The sequence below is a fragment of the Halictus rubicundus genome, chromosome 7, assembly GCF_050948215.1.
Source record: "Halictus rubicundus isolate RS-2024b chromosome 7, iyHalRubi1_principal, whole genome shotgun sequence".
Classification (NCBI taxonomy): Eukaryota; Metazoa; Arthropoda; class Insecta; order Hymenoptera; family Halictidae; genus Halictus; species Halictus rubicundus.
Window position 1 is genome coordinate 129,822 of NC_135155.1, and position 26,393 is coordinate 156,214.

At 39.6% G+C, this 26,393-nt stretch overlaps 1 protein-coding gene across 3 annotated transcripts; it reads left to right on the plus strand.

The window, feature by feature from the left end:
• The first annotated feature begins 23,315 nt into the window (after window positions 1-23,315).
• Window positions 23,316-26,164, plus strand: LOC143355930 (uncharacterized). 3 transcript variants are annotated; one of them, XM_076791170.1, is made up of 6 exons: window positions 23,316-23,896; window positions 23,979-24,079; window positions 24,171-24,367; window positions 24,674-25,145; window positions 25,224-25,446; window positions 25,513-26,164. In XM_076791170.1, the coding sequence occupies exons 1-5, from the start codon at window positions 23,884-23,886 to the stop codon at window positions 25,395-25,397; spliced, it is 957 nt and encodes a 318-aa protein (XP_076647285.1). In that variant the 5' UTR covers window positions 23,316-23,883; the 3' UTR covers window positions 25,398-25,446; window positions 25,513-26,164. The 3 variants fall into 3 exon arrangements, with proteins under 3 accessions (XP_076647285.1, XP_076647284.1, XP_076647283.1); XM_076791169.1 differs by having other exon boundaries at window positions 25,224-25,442; window positions 25,506-26,164; XM_076791168.1 differs by having other exon boundaries at window positions 25,224-26,164.
• The last annotated feature ends 229 nt before the right edge of the window (window positions 26,165-26,393 follow it).

Here is a 26,393-nt window from a genome sequence, read left to right on the forward strand (position 1 = left end):
CGCTCGTGTCATAAACCGCATTCGATACTTCATCGACAGGGTGATCTTACATATTTCTGTAACAGTTCCTGAACACATTATCATTCATCTGAAACTGCTTTGTACGACATTACACACGCCACATAATTTTTATTTTCTAATTTTGTCAAAGTAGTATATATAACAGAATCATACAAGTGTCTACAATTACTTGAAATCCAAAATACAGAGCGTTTCTTCCTCTGCGACTGTAAAAAAAGGACTTTAAAAGAATGTTAAGATAACAGGTGGGCTGTCCTTCCAAAAGGCACCTGTGGCCAGAGTTGGGCATTATTTAGATAAAAAATTATTTAAATAACGATTCGAATAAAAGATACTTTATCTTTATTCGTTATTCGAAGGTTCGAATAAAAAAAGTATCTTTATTCGACGAGTATCAGATAAATAATTTTATTCGACGAGAATTTATCCGACGAATAAAGATAATTTTTTTTATTCGAAGCGGATTTATTCGAACTTCGAATAATTTTTTCATCTTTTATCTGTATCTTTTATTCGAAGGCTTCGAATAAATCTACGGATAACTTTTGCCAGCTCGACGAATAAACGGCGACGGCGGCTGACGAGGACCGACGAGCGCTGAACGTCGAAGACCCAGCGACTGCCAAACGGTATACAATGTAAGCGGATGGAGAATCGCACATTATTGGCAATTTATGGTTGTATGTTTTTAATCAGAACAATATTTTAAGAGGAATGAGTTGTACAGCTTGTTCCGATCGAAATGAGTTCAAACACGACGTCATTTGGACTGTGTTTAATGAGATTGTAATTCTTATCGTAACATTACATATCAGTGAAACTTGTTCGATTACACTCGAATTTGACCTCATTTTCATCAGGAAAATCACCTCCATTCGCTCGTCACAATTTCATGAGGATATATTGAAAAATCTAAAAGTTTAAACTTTCATACGTGCGGGATTCTCCATTCGCTTACATTGTATGTCGTCCGTCGTTGCTGGGTCTTTGAAACTCGGCGCTCGGCAAAAGTTATTCCAAGATTTATTCGAAGCCTTCGAATAAAAGATACAGATAAAAGATGAAAAAATTATTCGAAGTTCGAATAAATCCGCTTCGAATAGAAAAAATTATCTTTATTCGTCGGATAAATTCTCGACGAATAAAATTATTTATCCGATACTCGTCCAATAAAGATGCTTTTTTTTATTCGAACCTTCAAATAACAAATAAAGATAAAGTATCTTTTATTCAAATTTTCATTTAAATAATTTTTTATCCCAAATAATGCCCATCTCTGCGAGGGCCGTTAGCACCGTGAAAGATTTACTTAATATTTAATTGAATTTAATAATTACAAAGAGTGTATCATGAACAAAGTGCATGCACTTGGAACTGTTACAGATATATGTAAGATCACCCTTTCGATGAAGTATCGAATGAGGTTTATAACACGAGCGACTGGAATCCGCCTCTTTTGAGGAGTTTAGTACACACTGCATGTCTAGCCTTCCTTTAATTAGTTTTGGAGGCAGGTCTCTGGAAGTTGTGGATGCATTCGCTTGTACGGTCTGGCTTGCGAGTCAATAGCAATTGTTAGCGTACCATAAAACTCCAGATGTTACACAGAACACAGGTAGGTGTGCTGGGCGCTACGTCACCAACGCACTAAAGGACTGAAATGAAGGAAACACTTTTGTTTTTTCAATGGTCGTCGCAAAAAATTGTTCTTCCTTGAATATGGATGGTACCATGGTATTGAGTTGTAAATTAGTGTTAAACAGAGCTGCAATGCAGCCCATAAAAAATTAGTAGAGCGGTGAAATAAAGAGTAAACTAGAATGTTTTCGAGTAAAATTATTTAAAAATAGTTCTAATGTGTTTTTAAAGTCATCTAGTAAAAATCTTATGGTGCTGAGGTGGAAAAATATTTATTCATGAAAGAAAAATTTTTTAAATTAATAATAACAGTAGCTAAATATATGAAAAAATTTAAGATAGTGTTGATGACAATAGCTCATTATTAAATTAATATTCAGGTTGGTCGCTTTTAAACTTCGATATGAGATCTTTATTTGTTCGAATTTTTCCGGATTTTCCATTTTTTACAACTAAAGTTTGCAACTACAAACTTGGAAAAAAAAATAAAATACGTATCATTACAATTAATATTAGAGATTTTGTACACAAGATTTACATGTTAGTTACATATTTCATATAAAACAATTAAGCTGTACGTTCTAATCCTGGTTAAAAAAATAATGTGCGTTCAGTTTTATGCTAAAAGACTGACCGGTTCTGTGCCATGCTAAAAGACTGACCGGTTCTGTTCCAGGAAAGACTGACCGGTTCTGTGCCATGCTAAAGCGGCGATGTCACGAAAGTGGGAACGCCGAAACCCCGGGCGTGAGCACTCTCATTCCTCTCTGCTATAAGAACCCGTGGGCACGTTTTATTCTACGGTCTGGCATAGACCTGAGTGAATACAAGAGAGCAAGACTAGAATACTTCACGAGCGCGTCCGATCACTTCGCGATACAGCGGAAGAAGAGGAAGAGTTTCGGCTCGCACGCGCGTTGATCCCGCGTTCGACGCCAGAGAGGAAACTCGAGTGATCGGAGCGGCCTAGGGGAATGGCGACCGTGGCGCCATCCACCCTACACACTGCCCCCGAGTGTGTGTGCGTGCAGACTGGTGTACGTCCACGCGACGATGACCAGCCTGTTACAAGAGGTGTGCTTATGCTGTATATACATTTCGTACGACACTATGCTACAATACAATAGTTTAACAGGAGGTGCGCAACTAATCTACTATACAATATGTCTTAATCCTACGCGATTTATGTACACTTATAGCTAAACGCTTGCCGGCTTGAGGACTACGTCGGTGTTTTAATCCGCACCGATTTAGCTCGCGAATACGTGCGCAGCGCGGTGTGCTGGCTCGCGACGGGGGGTGTTTGGGAAACGTTTCCCAGGTCCTCGCGGCACTGGTATGCAGGCTTGACGTTCTCAATAGATACGGTGCGTGGTTTACCGTTTACATCGATTTCGAGAACGCGGTCGGAAGGTCGGTTTACGACCTTGTGCGGGACGGTGTACGGTCGTTCGAGCGATTTTTTATTGGGACCGGCGCGCAAAAACACGTGCGTACATGTGTGTATGTCTCTGAACAAGATAACGCGTTTTTTGTGCCGTTGCGACACGGGAACTGGTTTAACGTTACGTATGTGTTCCCTAAATTCCTCAACGAACATTTGAGGGTCCGCGGGACCGTCGTCGAGGAGTACGAACTCGCCCGGAATGCGCAGGGATGTGCCGTATAAATACTCGGCGGGCGACGAGCCCGTGTCCATGACATTGGTTCGCAATCCTAACATGATTGTTGATAGCACGCGTGACCACGTGGGGTTCGCGTGACAAAGTATCGCATTTTTTAGGCATCGGTGCCAACGCTCGATAATGCCATTCGAGGCAGGGTGGAACGCGGTGGTTCGGATTCGGTGGCAACCGGAAAGTTGAAGAAGCGCGCAGAAAAGTCTCGATTCAAAGTGACTGCCCTGATCTGTTGTCAGGGTTTCAGGGGCGCCGTAACGAGAAATCCAGTGATCTACGAACGCCCGGCAGACAGTATTCGCTTCTATGTTCGCGAGCGGGATTGCTTCAGGCCATCGAGAGAAACGGTCGATCATTGTCAGGCAGTAGCGGTAGCCTTCCGACAATGGCAAGGGGCCGATAATGCCCATGTGGACGTGACGAAAGCGTTCGTCCGGGGCGACGAAATCTGCCGGTTTGACATGATTGTGACGCGTGACCTTCGACTGCTGACAGTCTAAACATTCACGCGACCACTCGCGATGTCTTGATGCATGCGCGGCCAGACGTAGCGTTTACGGATCACGCGGTCTGTGACCTTCGCGCTCGGATGCGCGGGTCCGTGGAATTTGTCGAAGATTGCTCTGCGCGACGGGCCCGGAATGTACGGACGGAGGACTTCTCCGGAGAGATCGCATACAATCGCTATGTGAGTGGGTCCCCACCGAATTCGCCGTAGGGCCAGCGAGTGGTCGGTGGAGGCCAGAAGGGTTTTGAGCTCCTCGTCGGTTTCCTGTAATTTCGCGAGCTCCTCTAAGGAGATGTCCGCGGCGAGATGCAGGGTATCGACACGTGGAAGGGAGTCGGCGACGACGTTTTCGGAGCCGGGGAGATGCTCGAATCTCGTGGTAAACTGCGAGATAAAGGAAAGTTGGCGTAGCTGGCGAGGCGACGCCTTGTCTGCGCGTTGTCTGCGCGTTGTCTGAACGCGTACGTGAGAGGTCTGTGGTCGGTGACGACCGTGAAATCGCGACCTTCCAGAAAATGCCGAAAGTATTTGAGGGCTTCGTAAACAGCGGTTAGCTCGCGGTCATACGCGCTATACTTCCGTTGAGAGGGGGTAAACTTCCGAGAGAAGAATGTTAACGGTTTCCATGATTCTTCCAATTTCTGCTCGAGCGACGCTCCCATTCCGCAGTCGGATGCGTCGGTGACAAGACGCGTGGCTGCATCAGGAGAGGGATGATTCAGCAAGGTCGCGTTCGCGAGGTCAGTTTTAACTCCTGCAAACGCTTCCTCTGCTTGGGAGGTCCAGAAGATCTCGCGCTTATCGCGTTTCTTGGATTCGAGGATGTACTCGTGCAAGGGTGCTTGCGCTACGACCCAAGAACCTGCGAAGGTCCGCAATCGTCTTGGGCTTCGGAAAATCTAGGATGGCCTTGACCTCGTCAGGAACGGGTGCGGACCCATTCCTATCGATGATATGTCCTAGGAATTCGAGGCGGGGTTTGCCCAATTCGCACTTGGCGAGGTTCAGCTGAAGCGAATGTTCTTGCAGGCGTTGCAGAACAGTGCGGAGGTGACGCTCGTGCTCCTCGCGATTCGAGGAGGCGATGAGGATGTCGTCAATATATGCGAACACGTAATCGAGGTCTCCGAGGGCACGGCATATGTACCATTGAAAGGTTTGCCCAGCGTTACGGAGGCCGAAAGGCATTACAGTGTATACGAACAGGCCGAAAGGGGTTATTACGGCGGTTTTCGCAACGTGTGTAGGTGCGACGGGAATCTGCTGATATGCTCGTTGCAGATCGAGCTTGGAGAAAATTGTTTTTCCGAAGAGATTGACCGAATAGTCGTGAAGGTGAGGCATCGGATATCTATCGGGTACGGTCACCGAGTTTAGACGGCGGTAATCACCGCATACTCTCCACCCCCATCCTTCTTGGGCACGAGATGGATGGGGCTGGTCCACGGACTGCTGGACGGACGACACGTTCCTTCGGCTACGAGCCGTCGGAACTCGGCTTTCGCAGCTGGCAGCTTGTCCTGGGTAAGACGTCGCGCGCGCTCGGCTACTGGAGGACCTTCGGTCACGATGTGGTGAAACACGTCGCGTGGTGAACCGCAGTGCGACTGCGACGGTCCGATGACACCGGGGAATTCGGAGAGTATCCCCGCGAACGGACATGCGGGATCGACTGACTTGACGCTGAGTAACGGCGACGGTCTGCTCGTGCAGACGGTAGAGATCCGCGAGAGCGGGTCGATCAGTCTGCGATGGCGCAGATCGACCAGAAGGCTATAATGATTAAGGAAATCCGCGCCTAAAATCGGGTATGGAACCGCGGCGACGCAGAAGTTCCATGTGAACGCACGGCGAAGGCCTAAATTAAAGGTTAGGCGCTTCTCGCCGTATGTTGAAATTTTGGTTTCGTTAGCCGCGTACAGTTTCAGCTCAGCTGTGCGTTTCTTCGCGGCGTCGGTAACGGGTAATAGCGAGAGATCGGCACCCGTGTCGTTGAGGAAGTTAAGGCCGAGATCTCGATCTCGAACATGGAGACGGTGAGAATCGGCACTCGGCGTGCTCGCCTCCGCGCGGCTAGTGCTACTCAGTTTCCCGACTGCCATGCGCACGGCTTCGCGCAATTACGCGCGTCTTTCCCGAATTTACGGTGAAAGTGGCAGAATGCGTTTTCGCGCGATTTGTCACACGCGCCTGACCTTCCGCGAGAAGATTCTCCTCACAGCATTCGCCAGATCGGCTACTTGCTTGGCGAGAGCCGTTACCTTCGCTTCGAGCTCGTGGTTCGATGAAACTCGCGAAAGTTCGGAAGAAACGGCCGATGCGACGGCATCGGGCGTTCGCAACGCCGCGGAAGACACGGAGGGAACGACGGAGACCGAGGTTTCCACGACTTTCTCAGCCAGTTCGGCGAACTCGTGAGGATCCGTGATCCTAGACATGGCGAGGATCGCCCGAATTTGAGCGGGAAGCTGCTCCAAGAAAATCGTATGACTGACGTCGTCGTGACACGAACCGTCGTTTAGGTTTCGGAGACGCGTCAGGATCTGCGAGGGTTTTCCCTCAGTGAGGACTTTGCCCTTCAGTAGCCGGTGTAACCAGAAGAGAGAGATTTTCCGCTCGTTACCCGGCGTTCACACCTCACTCTTTCTCTCTCTCGCACGCATCGTCTTTCTCTCTCTCGCACGCATCGTCTTTCTCTCTCACACGCGTCCTGCCAATCATACCTTATTCTCTTCATTCGCGCGCACTTTCAAACTGTTCACTCACTACACAGTACAGATAAAAAATGAAAATTTAATTTGAAGCTTCGAATATAAAAAAGTATTTTTATTCGTCGGATAAATTCTCATCTAATAAAATTATTTAATCGACACTCGTCCAATAAAGATGCTTTTTTTTAAACGAACCTTCAAATAACAAATAAAGATAAAGTATCCTTTATTCGAATTTTTATTTAAACAATTTTTTATCCCAAATAATGCCCAACTCTGCGAGGGCCGTTACCAGCGTGAAAGATTTACTTAATATTTAATTGAATTTAATTATTACAAAGAGTGTATCATGAACAAAGTGTATGCACTTGGAACTGTTACAGAAATATGTAAGATCACCCTGTCGATGAAGTATCGAATGCGGTTTTTGACACGAGCGACTGGAATCCGCCTCTCTTGAAGAGTTTAGTACACGCTGCATGTCTAGCCTTCCTTTAATTAGTTTTGGAGGCAGGTCTCTGGAAGTTGTGGATGCATTCCCTTGTATGGTCTGGCTTGCGACTCAATAGCAACTGTTAGCATACCATAAAACTCCAGATGTGACACAGAACACAGGTAGGTGTGCTGGGCGCTACGTCACCAACACACTAAAGGACTGAAATGAAGGAAACACTTTTGTTTTCTCAATGATCGTCGAAAAAATTGTTCTTCCTTGAATATGGATGGTACCATGGTATTGAGTTGTAAAAGAGTGTTAAACAGAGCTGCAATGCAGCCCATAAAAAATTAGTAGAACGGTGAAATAAAGAGTAAATTAGAATGTTTTCGAGTAAAATTATTTAAAAATAGTTCCAATATGTTTTTAAAGTCATCTAGTAAAAATCTTATGGTGCTGAGGTGGAAAAAATATTTATTCATGAAAGAAAAATTTTTTAAATTAATAATAACAGTAGCCAAATATATGAAAAAATTAAGATAGTGTTGATGACAATAGCTCATTATTAAATTAATATTCAGGTTGGTCGCTTTTAAACTTCGATATGAGATCTGTATTTGTTCGAATTTTTCCGGGTTTTCCATTTTTTACATCTAGAGTTTGCAACTACAAAATTGGAAAAATATAAAATACGTATCATTACAATTAATATTATTCTTAATTTATATTAATTAGAGATTTTGTACGCAAGATTTACATGTTAGTTACATATTTCATATAAAACAATTAAGCTGTACGTTCTAATCCTGGTTAAAAAAATAATGTGCGTTCGGTTTTATGCTAAAAGACGGCCCGGACACCGACGAGATATTTAGAAAGACTGCCAGCCTTACGGGAGAATGTGTCGCTCGAAAAATGCGGTGTTTTCTACCGCCCTCTAGGATAGATTTTGGCTGGAGTAAGAAACAGAAGGTCAACGACGGTATTTCATCGGTGCAGAAGACCACTAAGGAAATTCTCGTCGGTGAGAAGGTGAATCATCACGGACCCATATCGATTATCAAATGTTACATTCTCCGACCAGAGTTGGGCAAAATATTTATCTAAATAAAAATTTCGAATAACGAATAAAAGATAAAAAAATTTTTATTTCCTTATTCGAAGGTTCGAATAAAAAAAGTATCTTTATTCGACGAGTATCGAATAAATAATTTTATTCGACGAGAATTTATCCGACGAAAAAAGATAATTTCTTTTATTCGAAGTGGATATAATCGAACTTCGAATAATTTTTTCATCTTTTATCTGTATTTTGTATTCGAAGGCTTCTAATAAATCTTCGAATTACTTTTACCGAGCGCCGAGATTCAAAGACCCAGCGACGACAAACGACATACAATGTAAGCGGATGGAGAATCGCGCACGAATGAAAGTTTAAACTTTTAATTTAATAAAATGGAGGGGATTTTTCTGATGAAAATGTGGTCAAATTCGAGTGTAATCGAACAAGTTTCATTGATACGTAATGTTACGATACAAATTACAATTTCATTAAAGACACTCCAAATAATGTCGTGTTTGGACTCATTTTGATCGGGATAAGCTCTAAAACTCATTCGTATTAACAATATTGTTCTGATTAAAAACATAAAAGCATAAATTGCTAATAATGCTCGATCCTCCATCCGTTTACATTGTATGCCGTTTGGCAGTCGCTGGTCTTCGACGTTCGGCGCTCGTCTGTCCTCGTCGGGCTTCGTCGCGGTTTATTCGTCGAGCTGACAAAAGTTATCCGAAGATTTATTCGAAACCTTCGAATAAATCTACGGATAAAAATACTAAATACAGTCCAATTTGTACCGTGTTTAGTGACATTTTAATCAGAAGAATGCCACGAATTACTTGCCGCAAGTCCCATAAAAAAATAATGAAAAATAAAGACGTTTTGCCATTGGATTGGTAGTTGTTTCACACCGATACCTCGCGACTCTACGAGCTCGGAACTCCAAAGACCAGCGACCAACCAACAGCCTACAATGTAAGCAAATGGAGAATCGAGCATTATTGGCAATTTATGCTTTTATGTTTTTAATCAGAACAATATTGTTAATACTGTTACGAGCCAGGGCTGCGAGCAACGCGAGAGGCCGGCGAGGGGTTGTTACCCCAGGAATATGGTTTCAATTCGTTAGTTAGGTACGCGGACGCACCCAATGCGAAATCGGGGAACCGCTAGGATAGTTGACGTCGAGGACGCACCTGATGCGTAATCAGGGAACCTCTGGGATGCAAAATCAGGGAGCTGCTAGGATACGGAAGAACCCAATGCGAAATCGGGGATCCGCTAGGATGGTATAGTTTTCGTGGAAGCACCCAATGCGAAACCGGGGAGCCACTAGGTGGGAGAAATCTTCGTTGATTTGAATTTAAGATTAGTAAGCCTCGTAACTTATATAATTTAATTGATACAATCCGAGCGGTAAGATTGTATCATGTGGGAACGTTCAATTATTAGATTAGGATATTGGGCAATAACACTGTCCAACAAAATTAAACTTTTTTCGAATTTTGCAATACCTGTTGGGTGATTCTTATACACTTTGTCATCCTAAAACCGAATCTGAAAGTAGAATTGCTCCATCACGCAACGTTTTCGAAAAATTTTGGTTTTTGTAAAAATGCCCGATTTTGATACGAAACGACGAGTTACGCAAAAACTAAACACGCGAGAAAGTTCAAATTTGAGTCAAGAGATAGAAGGGACTCTCCTCTACATATTCATATAGTCAATTATATTTTTATGGACTTCCTAATAGTTGTAAATGGTTGTTAAAGTTTGAAAATGTGCCGACGCGGGTACTTTGTACGCTCTATTTTTGTATTTATGTGAAAAATCCTTTATCTAGCAGGAATTTACTATACAGGAATGCATTCTACAGACATTTCTGGTAAAGAAACCATTCACGAAAAGTATTTGGTTCCCTTAATGTACGAGAAGGATCAGAAAATGTTAATTGACAGCGTGTGCGCGACGCGTTCGCGCCAGACGGCCATTGCAGCCTTTTCGCGACTCGCCAGGGCCGTCGCTATGCGTAGTCGACGTTGGTACCACTCAAGTATGTCTTTGCTTACTATGCTTAATTAAATACATTTTTTTTGTCTTTTTGGGTGCCAATCATTACAAAAGATTATAAAAATACGAGTTATATTCACATTTCATTGTGGAAATGCTTAATAAAGAAAATTGAATACAAAAACTTACCTATTTCTGATGTAAACAAATTTAAAATGTTTCCACCTTGCTTGACGTTTGTTCCTGGTATCCCGATTTTCAATAATAAGTGTCCAGCAGTAATCAGCAAGCATCCGCACATAAGTCTTTTCCTTTGTAATGTTTTTCCATTGTTGAAATATCTTGATGAAAGATTAATGCTGGAATTGTATTCCTTGTTTTGATTTTAAAATAATTTCGTCATGAATAGAACAAAAACAGTCCGGCTGATTTATACACTTCCGCGAGATTTTATCGATTTAATATAGAGCGATCTATGTCTTAATTATGTACTTCGATCAATAAAATCGATAAAAATAGTCCCATTTACATAGTATTTGGACTTATTTTAATCGGAAGAATCTTGAATGTCCATTGGTATTACAATTATAAAGATAAGACAACAATTACTGAAAATAAAATTTTCCAGTCACCGCATTGCTGCGGTCAATTTTCTTTATTAAGCATTTCCACAATGAAATGTGAATATAACTCGTATTTTTATAATCTTTTGTAATGATTGGCACCCAAAAAGACAAAAAAAATGTATTTAATTAAGCATAGTAAGCAAAGACATACTTGAGTGGTACCAACGTCGACTACGCATAGCGACGGCCCTGGCGAGTCGCGAAAAGGCTGCAATGGCCGTCTGGCGCGAACGCGTCGCGCACACGCTGTCAATTAACATTTTCTGATCCTTCTCGTACATTAAGGGAACCAAATACTTTTCGTGAATGGTTTCTTTACCAGAAATGTCTGTAGAATGCATTCCTGTATAGTAAATTCCTGCTAGATAAAGGATTTTTCACATAAATACAAAAATAGAGCGTACAAAGTACCCGCGTCGGCACATTTTCAAACTTTAACAACCATTTACAACTATTAGGAAGTCCATAAAAATATAATTGACTATATGAATATGTAGAGGAGAGTCCCTTCTATCTCTTGACTCAAATTTTAACTTTCTCGCGTGTTTAGTTTTTGCGTAACTCGTCGTTTCGTATCAAAATCGGGCATTTTTACAAAAACCAAAATTTTTCGAAAACGTTGCGTGATGGAGCAATTCTACTTTCAGATTCGGTTTTAGGATGACAAAGTGTATAAGAATCACCCAACAGGTATCGCAAAATTTTTTTGGTGTTGGACAGTGTAATTAAGGGTTGTAGATTACGCGAGTTAACAAACAAGACAAATATATTCTGATTTAAGATAATTACAAATGTTGTTGTTTGTGTCGCGAGTGAATGTACAATTTGAGAATTTGTTACCTATGATGCACGGTGTTGACGCACTGGCAATGCGGGGCTAGATAGCGATTGCTGAATGCCAAATAGAATATATACCGAACTAACGGAATCTATAAGGTTACGAACTGATTCGAAAGGGACTTTAACCCGATCTCACTAGAATTGACACGACGTGACTGCACGAGTACTGAACCGCGTCTGAATCTTGACTGAACCGCTTCTCAACTGAACCAAAGAGGATGAAAACGAATGGGTTTATATACCTTGAAAATAAAAGGGGTACTCTGTTTAAGATTTGATGTCGCGTAGGGTCACAGTCACATTTTTTGTCACTTCTAATGAAAAGCAGGCCTCAGTTAGATTTTCGTTGAAAGGGGTTAATGAAGGTTATCCGGGCTATTTCCTATCAGAATATTGATTAACGGATGCCAGAAGGGAGTGTCTAGAGATTTTGATATAAAGAAGGCATACAGTATCTTTTGTTAATAAAAGGGGCCTGTTGGGACGCTTTTCGTTCTCAGAAAAGAGATTAGAAATTCTAATCGAAATATACGTGGAGAACGTCTCCATACGTAACAATACGAATGAGTTGTAGAGCTTATCTCGATCAAAAATATGTCGGTTACATACACATATACCGCACGTATCGATCGGCGATACGGACCCCACCACCGTACCATACTACGTTGTTCGCGAGTCCGGAGACAGTGAGGGATCGCGAGATATCGCGATCCTTGTCGAGCTGCGCACGCATCGATCCCCACTCGATAACGATCGAAGGAGGTCGATGCGACCCAGCGATCCAGCACTCTACGTCTGGAAGCGGTCCGGGAAACACGCGTTTAAGAATTGTGTCTGTTCGACGAAACACGGTACCCGTTAGAGGAGTCAAACCGACTCGGCGGAGCAAGGCAAACCGTCCTTCCTGCTCTCAACGCGTACGCGCCTCAAACCGAGGAGTCACGAGCGCAAACCGCGCCGTGGCACTGTCGCAACGTTTTATATCAAGCTCCGTGACTCTCGGACGTGACCGCGTAGTAGTCAACGAAATTATATAATTTTCACCCGCTTAAAGATTGATCGGGAAATGTTTAATTATCAATTCCGAAGTGAAGCGTTACTATTGTCAGTGTAGGTCACTTGCAGCGAGCAAGTCGCGAGTACTATTTAGGAGCGAAGGCGAATGGAAAGCGCCGTGTGTCGGCAAGACACAAATTTATAAAATTTAGAGAACTGCGTCGAACAGAGATAGAAACGCGTCGCGAAGCGTGCGATAATCGCGTCGAACAGACACAGTAGATTCGCTTCGTCCTTCAAATATAAATATTATTATAGGGTACCTATAAGTATCGTTTCAAAGATACGGTACGTACTATACGGGTCGAAGCGAGACAGTCAATCATCGCATGATCGCGGTGGTCCTTCCGAAACCTCAACCGAGCGTACTCTGAGGCTACGAAACGTACCAAAGGGTAAACTCCTGGGTTCCGAGGGACTACCGAGGTTTTCTGTGAGTCTCGTCTGGATCGAGACTCTTTCATTTCGCTCAATCAGGGTTCTTCTGCCGAGACCTTAATCGAGGGTACTCCGAGGCCACGCACCGTGCCAGAGGGTACTCTTCTGGGTCCCGTGGAATTACCGAGGTTTGGTGTGGGTCTCGACCAGATTCGAGGCGATTGTACTTCGTACGATCGCGGCTACTCTGTCGTGACCTTATCAGAGCTTGCTCCGAGGCCACGTATCGTGCCGAAGGGTAGACTCCTGGGTCCCGTCGAGCGACCGAGGTTTAGTGCGAGTCTCCCCCGAATCGGTACGAAAGAGCATCGCACGATCCCGAGTATTCTGTCGTGACCTTTGTCCGAGATCACTCCGAGGCCACGTATCGTGCCAAAGGGTGAACTTATAGGTCCCGTGGAATAATCGAGGTTTAGTGCACGTCTCTACTGAATCGAGACGATCGGGCCTTGCACGATCGTGGACACTCTGCCGTGACCAATATCCGAGAATACTCCGAGGCCATGTATCATGCCAAAGGGTTGACTCGTGCGTCCCGTAGAGTGACCAAGGTTTAGTGTGCGTCTCCACCCAGGCCACTTGTACGAACATCGTCCAGGTGCCCGGATGGTCTGACGGGTACGACGTCGTTCGATCGCGGATTTCGGGTCAGATAGGAGCGATCGGACTTTGCACGGTCACTGACACTCTGCCGCCGCCTCGTCCGAGATTGCTTAGAGGCCACGATTACGTGCCGAAGAGCAGAATCATTGGAAGCGTGGAGTGACGGCGATTTCGTGTTTGTCTCCATCCTGATCACTCGTACGATTATCCGGCCGAGTGTAGGGACGGTCAGACGGGTCACGAACTGCTTGTCGCGGGGCGCGATCCGTGCTGAGTGATTTTCTAAACCGATTCCGAAAACCGGACGTAGAGTCGAGCGAGCGTACCGCGAGCGTTTTTCACGCGTTCATAATACCTTGTTTATGCGTCGCGAGCCGTCGGCACGGGAGGCCGACCTATTGTTCCACACGGTACCTTGAATTAACTGTATCCAAACACACACGACGGTTCTTACGAGAATATATCATCTTTGGTTACTTTATCTGGGCTTCAAATATCTCATTTAACTCGTCCATACCTCGCCGCTTTCCAGTGCCTGGAGGCACGAATCCATTCCAGCTCGCGAACGTGCAAGCTTCGAGAAGTTAGGGTAGTAACCGGCCCTGCGAGACGGTTAGGGATAGTCTCGAGACGCGAAGTAGAGATACGGGTAACAGCGTATGCGAATAGAAAGAATAGGGAGAAAAGAACGGTTACATGATATTTACTTGTGTAATGAACAACGGAAGTTTCGGACGCAAAAAAGGACAGCATATGAAAAGGAAGAGACGCGGCGAGTCCTTCCCGTCTCAAGTTCGACAGATAGGTTTTCGCTGTTGACAATTAGCCGAATTTCGGGCAAAAGTCTAGATGTGGTTACTAATGTATATGTATTGACAATTACTCACAGAAAATTAAATTTAACAATACAATTAATGATTATACATAAAGTTTATTGCTGATAAAATATAAAGAATATTAAATGTAAAGAAACAATTCTATAAGGTATAAAAAATAGCAAACAATACAATTATAATTAAAACTTAAAATGACTTGGACACTTTTCAAAACTTTTATCTCTACCTCTATGTTAGTGATACACAAACTGAAAATTTCATCGAAATCTGTTGACGGAGAAAAAAACAACGTGCATTGCAAGATATAAGAATCTGTGTATCTGTGTGTTTGTACAAATAGCAATAATACTGCCACCAAATAGCTTTAAATGGATAAGAGCCGTCGAAAGTTAGTTTCATTACATAACACTTTTATTTCGTTACTACCTTTACTTGAATAATTGCAGTCCAGCATTAGAAGTGGTATTATCGGTTAAATAAGAAAAAAAATTTATTTTCTGTTTTTTACTACGGATCACAATAAGAACGATTGAATTTTGTCATTACTTGAATATTGTATTTATTCTTTTTTTTATTCTATAACTATTACATAATATATTTTGTTGAATAATCATTATTTTATAATTATCGCAAGAAGTTCCAAATTAATTAATTACACCTATAAACTATCGATTATAAAATAATGATTACAATGGTGAATAATATGGAAAATAAGAATGCAATAACAGTGTAATGAAATTGTACAATAAAAAATAATTATTTTCATTCTACGCATTATACGTTTATTTATTGCCTATGTCACTGACGTTTCTTCCGTAATTCACGAGCAAATGTTCTATTTAGGTAGCGAGCGCGGCATATTTAGCGATGTTGGTATTTGAGATCAGTGATAGTTCCACGTTCTTAGTTCCACAACCGACGAGAGTATCTCGACATTGGGGCACCGACGAGATATATATAAAGACAGAGAGGATAGGAGAGTGCTCACGCCCGGGGTTTCGGCGTTCCCACTTTCGTGACATCGCCGCTTTAGCATGGCACAGAACTGTGTCGTCTTTCCTGGAACAGAACCGTGTCGTCTTTTAGCATGACACAGAACCGTGTCGCACATTATTTTTTTAACCAGGATTAGAACGTACAGCTTAATTGTTGTATATGAAATATATAACTAACATGTAAATCTTGGGTACAAAATCTCTAATTAATATAAATTAAGAATAATATTAATTGTAATGATACGTATTTTATTTCTTTCCAATTTTGTAGTTGCAAACTCTAGTTGTAAAAAATGGAAAACCCGGAAAAATTCGAACAAATACAGATCTCATATCGAAGTTTAAAAGCGACCAACCTGAACATTAATCTAATAATGAGCTATTGTCATCAACACTATCTTAAATTTTTTCATATATTTAGCTACTGTTATTATTAATTGAAAAAAATTTTCTTTCATGAATAAATATTTTTTCCACCTCAGCACCATAAGATTTTTACTAGATGACTTTAAAAACATATTAGAACTATTTTTAAATAATTATAGTCGAAAACATTCTAGTTTACTCTTTATTTCACCGTTCTACTAATTTTTTATGGGCTGCATTGCAGCTCTGTTTAACACTCATTTACAACTCGATACCATAGTACCATCCATATTCAAGGAAGAACAATTTTTTGCGACGATCATTGAAAAAACAAAATAGTTTCCACAATGCAGTACTTTAGTGCGTTTGTGACTTAGCGCCCAGAACACCTACCTGTGTTCTGTGTCCCATCTGGAGTTTTATGGTACGCTAACAATCGCTATTGAGTCGCAAGCCAGACCGTACAAGCGAATGCATCCACAACTTCCAGAGACCTGCCTCCAAACCTAATTAAAGGAAGGCTAAACATGCAGTGTGCACGAAACTCCTCAAAAGAGGTGGATTCCAGTCGCTCGTGTCATAAACCGCATTCGATACTTCATCGACAGGGTGATCTTACATATTGCCGTAACAGTTCCTGAACACATTATCATTCATCTGAAACTGCTTTGTACGGTATTACACACGCCACATAATTTTTATTTTCTAATTTTGTCAAAGTAGTATATATAACAGAATCATACAAGTGTCTACAATTACTTGAATTCCAAAATACAGAGCGTTTCTTCCTCTGCGACTGTAAAAAAGGGCTTTAAAAGAATGTTTAGATAACAGGTGGGCTGTCCTTCCAAAAGGCACCTGTGGCCGATCGAGATGAAACTTGGTGAGTATGTAAAACTCAACATTCTGAATAACTTTTTCCTACACACGTAACCGCGGCTCAGCCATAGGTCGCGGCCGAAACGGATCGCGAATTAACGAACAAACTGGAAACAGAAAGCGACATTGTTAGCGAGGACATGAGCGATAAAAAACCAGAAAGTCCTGTCGAATCGAACGAACGATCCAACGAAAGTATAGACACGGACGCGAAAAACGAGTCTGCCTGTGATAACGTGTCCATATCTGTAATAGAAACAAGCTCTAGTGAGAAGATCGGTATCGAAGAAAAATATACGATTTACGAGCTCGAGATATTAGCGATAATAAGAGCGCTTAGAAAATTTAGGGTTTATTTATTAGGTATACCTCTTAAGATAATTACGGATTGTCAGGCATTTTCCCTAACAATGAAGAAGCGTGATTTGTGCGTGCGAGTAGCTAGATGGGCTCTACTTTTAGAAGAGTTCAATTATATCGTAGAACACCGGCCGGATAAAAATATGTGCCACGTAGATGCGTTAAGTCGTTATCCCACGTCAATAATGTACATCGGAGGACTGGAAAACAGCGTTGTGTGTAGTATTAAGAGAGCGCAAAGTGAAGACAGTGAGCTAAGAGAGATAATAAGTGCCGTAAATCAGCATAAGGTTGACGGGTTTGTGTCGAAAAACGGCATATTGTATAAGTGCGCGCAAAATAATGCGTTTATAGTAGTGTCTAAAAGTGTGCAGGCGCAGGTAGTGAGGCAAACGCACGAGCGCGGACACTTTGGGGTCGTTACGACAGAATCTATTGTGAAAAGGGACTATTGGTTTGCGGGCATGCGGTCGAAAATTGAGAGGGTCATTCGGAATGGTGTACAATGTACTTTGGCCGAAAGAAAAGCAGGAAAGCAGGAAGGATTTTTACATTGCATCGAAAAGGGAACTTTATGGCTTTATGCTACGCGCTCCACGGACACTGCAAAAGTCTTGGACAAACTAAGAAAGCAGGCGGTAATATTCCGTAATCCAAGACGAATTATTACAGACAGTGGAACTGCGTTCACCTCGAACAATTTTAAAAGAAGAAGACGAAGAAGATGCAATATCGCTAAAGGACAACATCTGAGGGCAGATGTTATTGTAGGATGGCCGATTGTGGTGTCGGATGTCGGGCATGGGAACCGTCGAGACGAAAACGACACCCTGTCGAGTGATTTGGGCGCCGTCGAGGACCGATACTCTTCGACTGTTTAGATTAAGATACAGCATTGGACTGTTTAGGTTAAGATACAGCATTGGACTGTTTAGGTTAAGATAGAGCATTAGACTGTTTAACTTTAAGGAACTGTATGTGTGTGTTTGTGTGTATGTGCGTGTGTGCGTAGAGTGCGAGCTTGACGCGTTTTCTTTTAACGAAGACGACGCAGTCGAGAGAAAAGCGCACGTGAGAGAGCTTCGGCCTGCGAGTTGCGGTCGGAGTTGAGAGAACAAAGTATTGCGTTGAGTTTTGACCTGCGAGGTGCGGTCAATCGCGTCGTGTATAATTGTTTTGTCTTTTTTTTTATTCCAAATATATATATACTGTTTTATTCATTTTCCCGCACGTAGTCAGTCATATTTTATCCCACACATGTATAGGAAAAAGTTGTTCAGAATGTTGAGTTTTACATACCCACCAAGTTTCATCTCGATCGGCCATCGGTGCCTTTCGGAATAATATCCAAAAATTGTTTAATACAAAGCGGGATATAATCCGGTGTAAGTTAAGAAGTAATATCATTGATCTTCTAATAATAAGTAATATCACTGAATAAGTTAAGAAATAATATCATTGATGGAAAAGCAAAAAATCATTTATTACATAGGAATGCAGATATCGATAGAAATACAGATATAGTAAATATGTTCCAGTGTTCAAATCCTGACGACTAACGCATTTAAAAAAAATTTTATTATGTTTTATCATTAAATTTCAATATAATGATAAGTACCGATTTCATTTTGATAAAACATAGCAGGCCGCCGAAAATTATCGGAAAGTAGTAAAATATATCACCTAGCAATTCCATTTAAATTATATAATCAACATGGATCAGACAGGACGTCAGTATCAATCAACGTTCGAAATTACGATAACATAAAAGGGAGAAAAGACCGCACTGGTTCAAGTAAAGGTAGATGAACTTATGTCACATCACACAAACGTAACAGTAACTTGTTCTGAAACCGGAAAATGAACACAGGATATTTATAATAACTTCTTAAAATTTAATATATATATTTGATATATAAATAATAATATATAATAATAGTAAATAATTCTGTTGTTAGTAAATAAATACATGTTATTTATAATTCAAAATGCAATTTTATGCGTGAAATTTAATCGATTGAAATTAATAATATAAATAGACAATGATAAAACATAATTAAAAAAAAATGCATTAGTCGGCAAGATTTGAACCCTGGTCGTTCGGCTGAAAACTTGGTACGCTACCGTCGTGCCACACCGATTCTTGTAATCTAGGAAAAATACGGCATTACATAGGAAATAATGAAAGTTTAATCGTCAATATCTCGAAAACTATTGGGTATCTGCCCCTATAATGGTATATATTCGTGAACAGGAGAACGAGATCTACAAGTGTGCAAAATTTCAACAGAATCGGTGACCCGAAGGTCGTGGCCTCTCCTTTTAGCCTTGGAATCAGGCCTCTGGAAGTTGCGAATGCGTTTGCTTGTACGGTCTGATTTGCAACTCAATGTCGATTGTTAGCATGCCATAAAACTCCAGATGTGACACAGTAGGGATGTGCGGGCTGGCTCGTGAATCGGGCACTCGAATCGGGACACGTCGAGCGGTCCGAGCCTTTCGGACGGCCCATGACCCGACTTCATCGAGCGCGTTCGAAAAGAATCGGGCAAGTTCGGGCGAGCGAGTTATCGCAATACCCAAGATTCAACTCTGCGTTCTTTTTGAAATAGATAATGGTAATAATAGTATTTCATTTGTAACTTATAACGTGATTTTTAATATATTTGATTTTTTTAATAACTACATTAGGTATATTCGGCAAGTATGTGCGTAACCTTTATTTGTATTAATATTTGAAATAATGCACGTTTCACGTAAAAAACTTAAAAGACAATATTTCCGGCATTTTGACGAATTTGTTTCGAATGAACTTACATATAAATCGATAATATCATTAACTCCTTACGGAGTTACATACACATAGTAGGTATATAAACATGGTAAATTATAATAATTTTTTGGAGAGTGGTGTTATTGTTATCTTCTATATGGCTTGCTTAATATCGTGTTATTTAACTTACTGAACTATCATTAACCTTACGTAAATTGTGCAACGCCTACTGACTCCGTGATTCATTTTCTCACGTAAGCCCCGCAGGATACTGCACAAAGATCCCTTGTTCAAGGATCTTTCCCCGAAACTTGCATCGCCTTTCTCCTGAGTATCTGCCTGCAATGTGTGAATTATCATTGAGTGGAGTACGGCTGGTCTGTCTTCCCGCTTCTAGACCCGTACCCAAGCCCGTAACGAATTCTTAGGGCCAAGCATGCCAATAAATAACTAAAAAATGACAGTGTCTCACTCGATCGTAAAACAGATCCAGGCATGATGTCTGAGCATGGGCAATCATGATGTCTAGACAATTCTAGAAAAATATAATATTAAATTCCCTACATTTCAATTTAAATAAGATAAGCTAATTTTTAAAGTAAGTGAAATTACAATCAAAGTAAATACTTTTGTCTACACGTATAACTCCACACAATCAAATTGTACAAAAATTTTAACAGCTTATAGCTGACAAAGATTATTCGAAGAAAATTATTCGAAGCGTTTGAATAGCAATACAGATCAAATTATATCGTGTTTAGTGTCATTTTAATCAGAAAAACTCCACAAATAGGTTGATGGAAGTGCTATAAAAAAATAATGAAAAATAAAGAAGTTTTGTAATTTGATTAGTAGTAGTTTCACACCGATATACCTGCTCTCGCCTCGGATCGCGCGGCTGCCGTTTATTGCACCGCTGGGCGACCGAGGTGGCACGAGCTTCTGGGCCTGGGCCGACGGGGCTCGAAGCCGCTTATTCAAGCTGACGAAAATTATTCGAAATTCGGAAGAATTAGTCGTAGCCTCCGAATAACAGTACAGATAAAAAATGAAAATTTAATTTGAAGCTTCGAATATAAAAAAGTATTTTTATTCGTCGGATAAATTCTCATCTAATAAAATTATTTATTCGACACTCGTCCAATAAAGATGCTTTCTTTTATTCAAACCTTCAAATAACAAATAAAGATAAAGTATCTTTTATTCGAATTTTTATTTAAATAATTTTTTATCCCAAATAATGCCCATCTCTGCGAGGGTCATTAATTACAAAGAGTGTATCATGAACAAAGTGAATGCACTTGGAACTGTTACAGAAATATGTAAGATCACCCTTTCGATGAAGTATCGAATGAGGTTTATAACACGAGCGACTGGAATCCGCCTCTTTTGAGGAGTTTAGTACACACTGCATGTCTAGCCTTCCTTTAATTAGTTTTGGAGGCAGGTCTCTGGAAGTTGTGGATGCATTCGCTTGTATGGTCTGGCTTGCGAGTTAGCGTACCATAAAACTCCAGATGTGACACAGAACACAAGTAGGTGTGCTGGGCGCTACGTCACCAACGCATTAAGGGGGCCGGCAGGCATTTGGCCTTGACTGTCACGATATGTTACGCTATGCCTTTTTTTCTAGACATTTTACGTCTTAAATAAGTAAGTAATCAATTAAAAATGCATACCACCGTGTTTGTACATGTCTTTGCTGTGTCTGTATAGAGCCCTTTTTTCGATACGAACACTAAATCTCGCGAAATTAAGAGAATCTCTCAGCGGCAGCCATCTTGTGACGTCACACTTGCTTCAGAATTCGAATTTTCTGCCGAATATTACAAATTACTCCACGATGAGGTAGAAATTCGCAATTTGGGCTCTATACAGACATAGATTGGACTTTTAGGAAACACAATTGACCACTTCTAAACTGCTCATTGCAATATTGAAGCGATAGTTTGAAAAGGTTTTGACCCATGCATACGTATATGGATTTCAAACCCTGCCGGCCCCCTTAAAGGACTGAAATGAAGGAAACACTTTTGTTTTTTCAGTGATCATCGCAAAAAATTGTTCTTCCTTAAATATGGATGGTACCATGGTATTGAGTTGTAAAAGAGTGTTAAACAGAGCTGCAATGCAGCCCATAAAAAATTAGTAGAGCGGTGAAATAAAGAGTAAACTAGAATGTTTTCGAGTAAAATTATTTAAAAATAGTTCTAATGTGTTTTTAAAGTCATCTAGTAAAAATCTTATGGTGCTGAGGTGGAAAAAATATTTATTCATGAAAGAAAATTTTTTTTAATTAATAATAACAGTAGCTAAATATATGAACAAATTTAAGATAGTGTTGATGACAATAGCTCATTATTAGATTAATGTTCAGGTTGGTCGCTTTTAAACTTCGATATGAGATCTGTATTTGTTCGAATTTTTCCGGGTTTTCCATTTTTTACAACTAGAGTTTGCAACTACAAAATTGGAAAGAAATAAAATACGTATCATTACAATTAATATTATTCTTAATTTATATTAATTAGAGATTTTGTACACAAGATTTACATGTTAGTTAGATATTTCATATAAAACAATTAAGCTGTACGTTCTAATCCTGGTTAAAAAAATAATGTGCGTTCGGTTTTATGCTAAAAGACGACACGATTCTCTTCCAGGAAAGACGACACGGTTCTGTTCCAGGAAAGACGACACGGTTCTGTGTCATGCTAAAAGACGACACGGTCACCGACGACACGGTTCTGTGTCATGCTAAAAGACGACACGGTTCTGTTCTAGGAAAGACGACACGGTTCTGTGCCATGCTAAGGCTGAGCAGATGTCAGCACTATATCGGGAACGCCGAAAACCCGGGCGTGAGCACTCTCCTATCGTCTCTGGTTCCGTGATGATTCACCTTCTCACCGACGAGAATTTCCTTCGTGGGCTTCTGCACCGACGAGATACCGTCGTTGGCCTTCTGTTTCTTACTCCAGGCAAAATCTATCCTAGAGGGCGGTAGACAACACCGTATTTTTCGAGCGACACATTCTCCCGTAAGGCTGGCAGTCTTTATATATATATCTCGTCGGTGGTTTCATTCATCATGTAGGCCTAGCATCCGCGCGGTGTCTGAACTAGAATCCTCGACATGAGATTTAAAATTCTATCAGCAACAGCGCCATTGTAAAATATTGGTTCCACAATATTAGTTCTGGATGATACGGTAGGATGTGACACGGAATGTTACGGGGGCTCTAGAGCCCCCGAGCGTGAGACAGAAAAATACATTGGGTGATTGGTCTACTCCTATACCTCGTCTGTGGTTCCAGGAAAGACGACACGGTTCTGTGCCATGCTAAGGCTGAGCAGATGTCAGCACTATATCGGGAACGCCGAAAACCCAGGCGTGAGCACTCTCCTATCCTCTCTGCTCTCACATCCTCTCTGCTACTGATTTTGTCTACAGTCATACATTACAAATATATAGATAGTAGTACTTCAGTGTCAATTCTGTTTCCTGCACATGAAAAGGATAAAGACTTAGAATTGTTGAAGAAATAGATATAAATAGATTCTAAGATAAGAACAGTGTTTTTCATTTTTTGCAACGATAGCACAATTGTAGGAAATTAATTGGCATACACATAAATGATAAAATTCAACCATAAAGTAAAACAAGCTTGCATAGTAATATCAGAGAGGAAATCTCTGATAATATCATAATAATATATTTTAACACAATAGTTTAAATATTTTATAATCTTACAAATTTTAAAATTATTTTTCATGAATACTAATTAAAAATAATGTATGAGCATTACGAACAACTGATTGCATATTCCGTAAAGTATACGCATGATTTAATTACCACTTACGCTATATAACAATTCGTGTATGCGGGGTGCTGTAGAAGTTACAGTGTTCGAACCACAAGTGAATTAGATTCTAGCGTATTTTAAACGCCATTCTGATTGAGTACTAGTATTACAATTTTCTACACATTTTTTAATCGGGAATACTGAATTTTAAGGATCTTCGGTGATTTTATTCTACAATAATGGCACACAATGGTAAAGTAACTACAACCCTGTGTGTAAGAATCGACAAAAACAATCAAGTATACTATTACACTTGAAAGTATGTTTGTTTTAGAAAATAATAGAAACGAAGGATCAGCAGAAATTGAAGGGGGAAATGGAAATGATGGAAACGAAGAATCAGAAATGATTCTTATAATAGATCCAAATAGTGAAGTTTGTCTCCATTGCAAATTTTTTTGATATTTATTTTCCTTATCTGTTAATAAATTTATCATGTAGATAATCACTTTTATTCTTATTTTAGGAATTAGATTTCAATCATTCAAGATTAACAAGACTAGAAAATTTGGAACCATTATCAAAAATACGCAAATTGTGTTTTACATGGAATTTAATAAAAAAGATTGAAAATCTTGATACCCTTACAACATTGGTTGAACTAGAATTGAGGGATAATCAGATTGTTGCAATAGAAAATTTAAGTGCTCTTGCAAATTTAGAGTATGTAGTTTGTAGAAAATAATACATTACTCAAAACAATTAAGGAATATTATGTAAAAATTATGATAAATTATGAATGCAATGTAATGTAAGCATTTAAAGTTTATATAAATGCTCCGCACTAGGATTTGTGTAAAGGTGCTGCAAAGAACTTTGAAGTCCAAGTAATGACAAGAACTTGCTTGTCATTACACTCATGAAACTAAATTATCCTCTAATTGTTTTAAGTAACATAGATTTGTCTTGCAAAAGATTAGAATAACAAGAAAATAGTTAACGGATTTTATAACATTTTGACATTTTCAGGCTTTTAGATCTATCTTTCAATCGTATTAAAAAAATTGAAGGATTGGAGAATTTATTGAATTTACAAAAGTTATTCTTATCATCCAATAAAATTCAATGTATTGAAAATTTATCGCATCTAAAAAATTTAACCACTCTCGAATTAGGTGATAACAAAATACGTGAAATCTGTAATTTTGAAGGTCTTGAAAGTTTAACAAGTTTATTTCTTGGTAAAAATAAAATTACAAAAATTGAGAACCTAGAAAATTTAATAAATCTTCAGTTACTAAGTTTACAAAGTAATCGCATTATACAGATAGAGAATATAGAAGAACTAACAAAACTAGATCAACTATATTTATCTGAGAATAATATAACAGTCATAGAAGGATTAACAAATTGTCAAAAGCTAACTACATTAGACTTAGCGAATAATAAAATAACAAAGATTCAAAACATCGATCATTTAGTAAACTTGGAGGAGCTTTGGGTAAGAACAGAGTTATTTTCCTTAAGAACTTACTGTATTTAATTTTAAATATTTGCTAATCCTTAATATATTTTACAGATAAATAATAATGAAATTGATGATTGGGCAACCATAAAAAACTTAACAGCTAATAAAAAGTTACAGACTGTTTATTTAGAACATAATCCTATAGCTGCAGATCTAAACTACAGAACAAAAATAAAATTGTTGCTATCATGGCTCATCCAACTAGATGCAACACTTTGTAGATGAATATTGAAATGCTACTAAGTGGATCAGTATAATAATACCAATAATGTACGTTTATTAACTTTTTTATTTATTTTAATCTTTTCGTACTAATTCCAAAGATTTTTTTAGCACACAGAAAACATTAGAAACATGTTGTCGACATTATTAATGGAAGATGTGATACAATTAATGTTTCTTCAATGAGGAACACATTCCTCTTTTTACATTTAATATTGTATTAATAACCTTGTTGAAATTATTTAATAATAAAGATTATTTATTATTTCTAGTAATTAAAATACAGAATATTAATGAAATTACATCCATCTGTAGGATGTGCTTTACTTGTTTAAAATACTCAATGTGATTGTCTTCAGTTTTATTGTCACAGTAATTCTTGCAGGGGCTACTGTATGTATAAATTACTAACATGTTGATTAAAAATGACTAAACATATAAAAATCTGGAATGTAACTTTATGTTTATTGATGTACACTAAAGAAATATTGAGATTCTATATATATATATATATATGTATTTGTTAAGTGCCTTATAGTCATTAAACGTATTATTCAATTATTATGAAATCAAATTTCTAATGTAAATCATATCCGCTAGTAAAAATAATTAAACTTCAAATTAACATTTAATACCATTTCCTAGAATAATTTGCAAAATCTTAAACATTTTGTGTATTAAATTTAAAAAATGGAATTCTACAGTTATGTATATATGGATTGGGTGAAACCATTTTATGAATGAAATTTAATAAAGAAAATTTGGAAATATGGTAAAGTATATGTTATTAATTATATAATATAAATATTTTGGTTCGTCGAAAAACGTTGATTATCTTTTAATAGATCAAATTAGTTTCCAACGTTTATGTACGAGTCTGGACAGTTAATGTTTGAAATTTAACATATGCATAATCTGACACACTTTGATCTATGTATCAATTTCAAAATTACCACGCATTTCATATTCAACCATTTTCGTTATTTTTATAGAATTTTA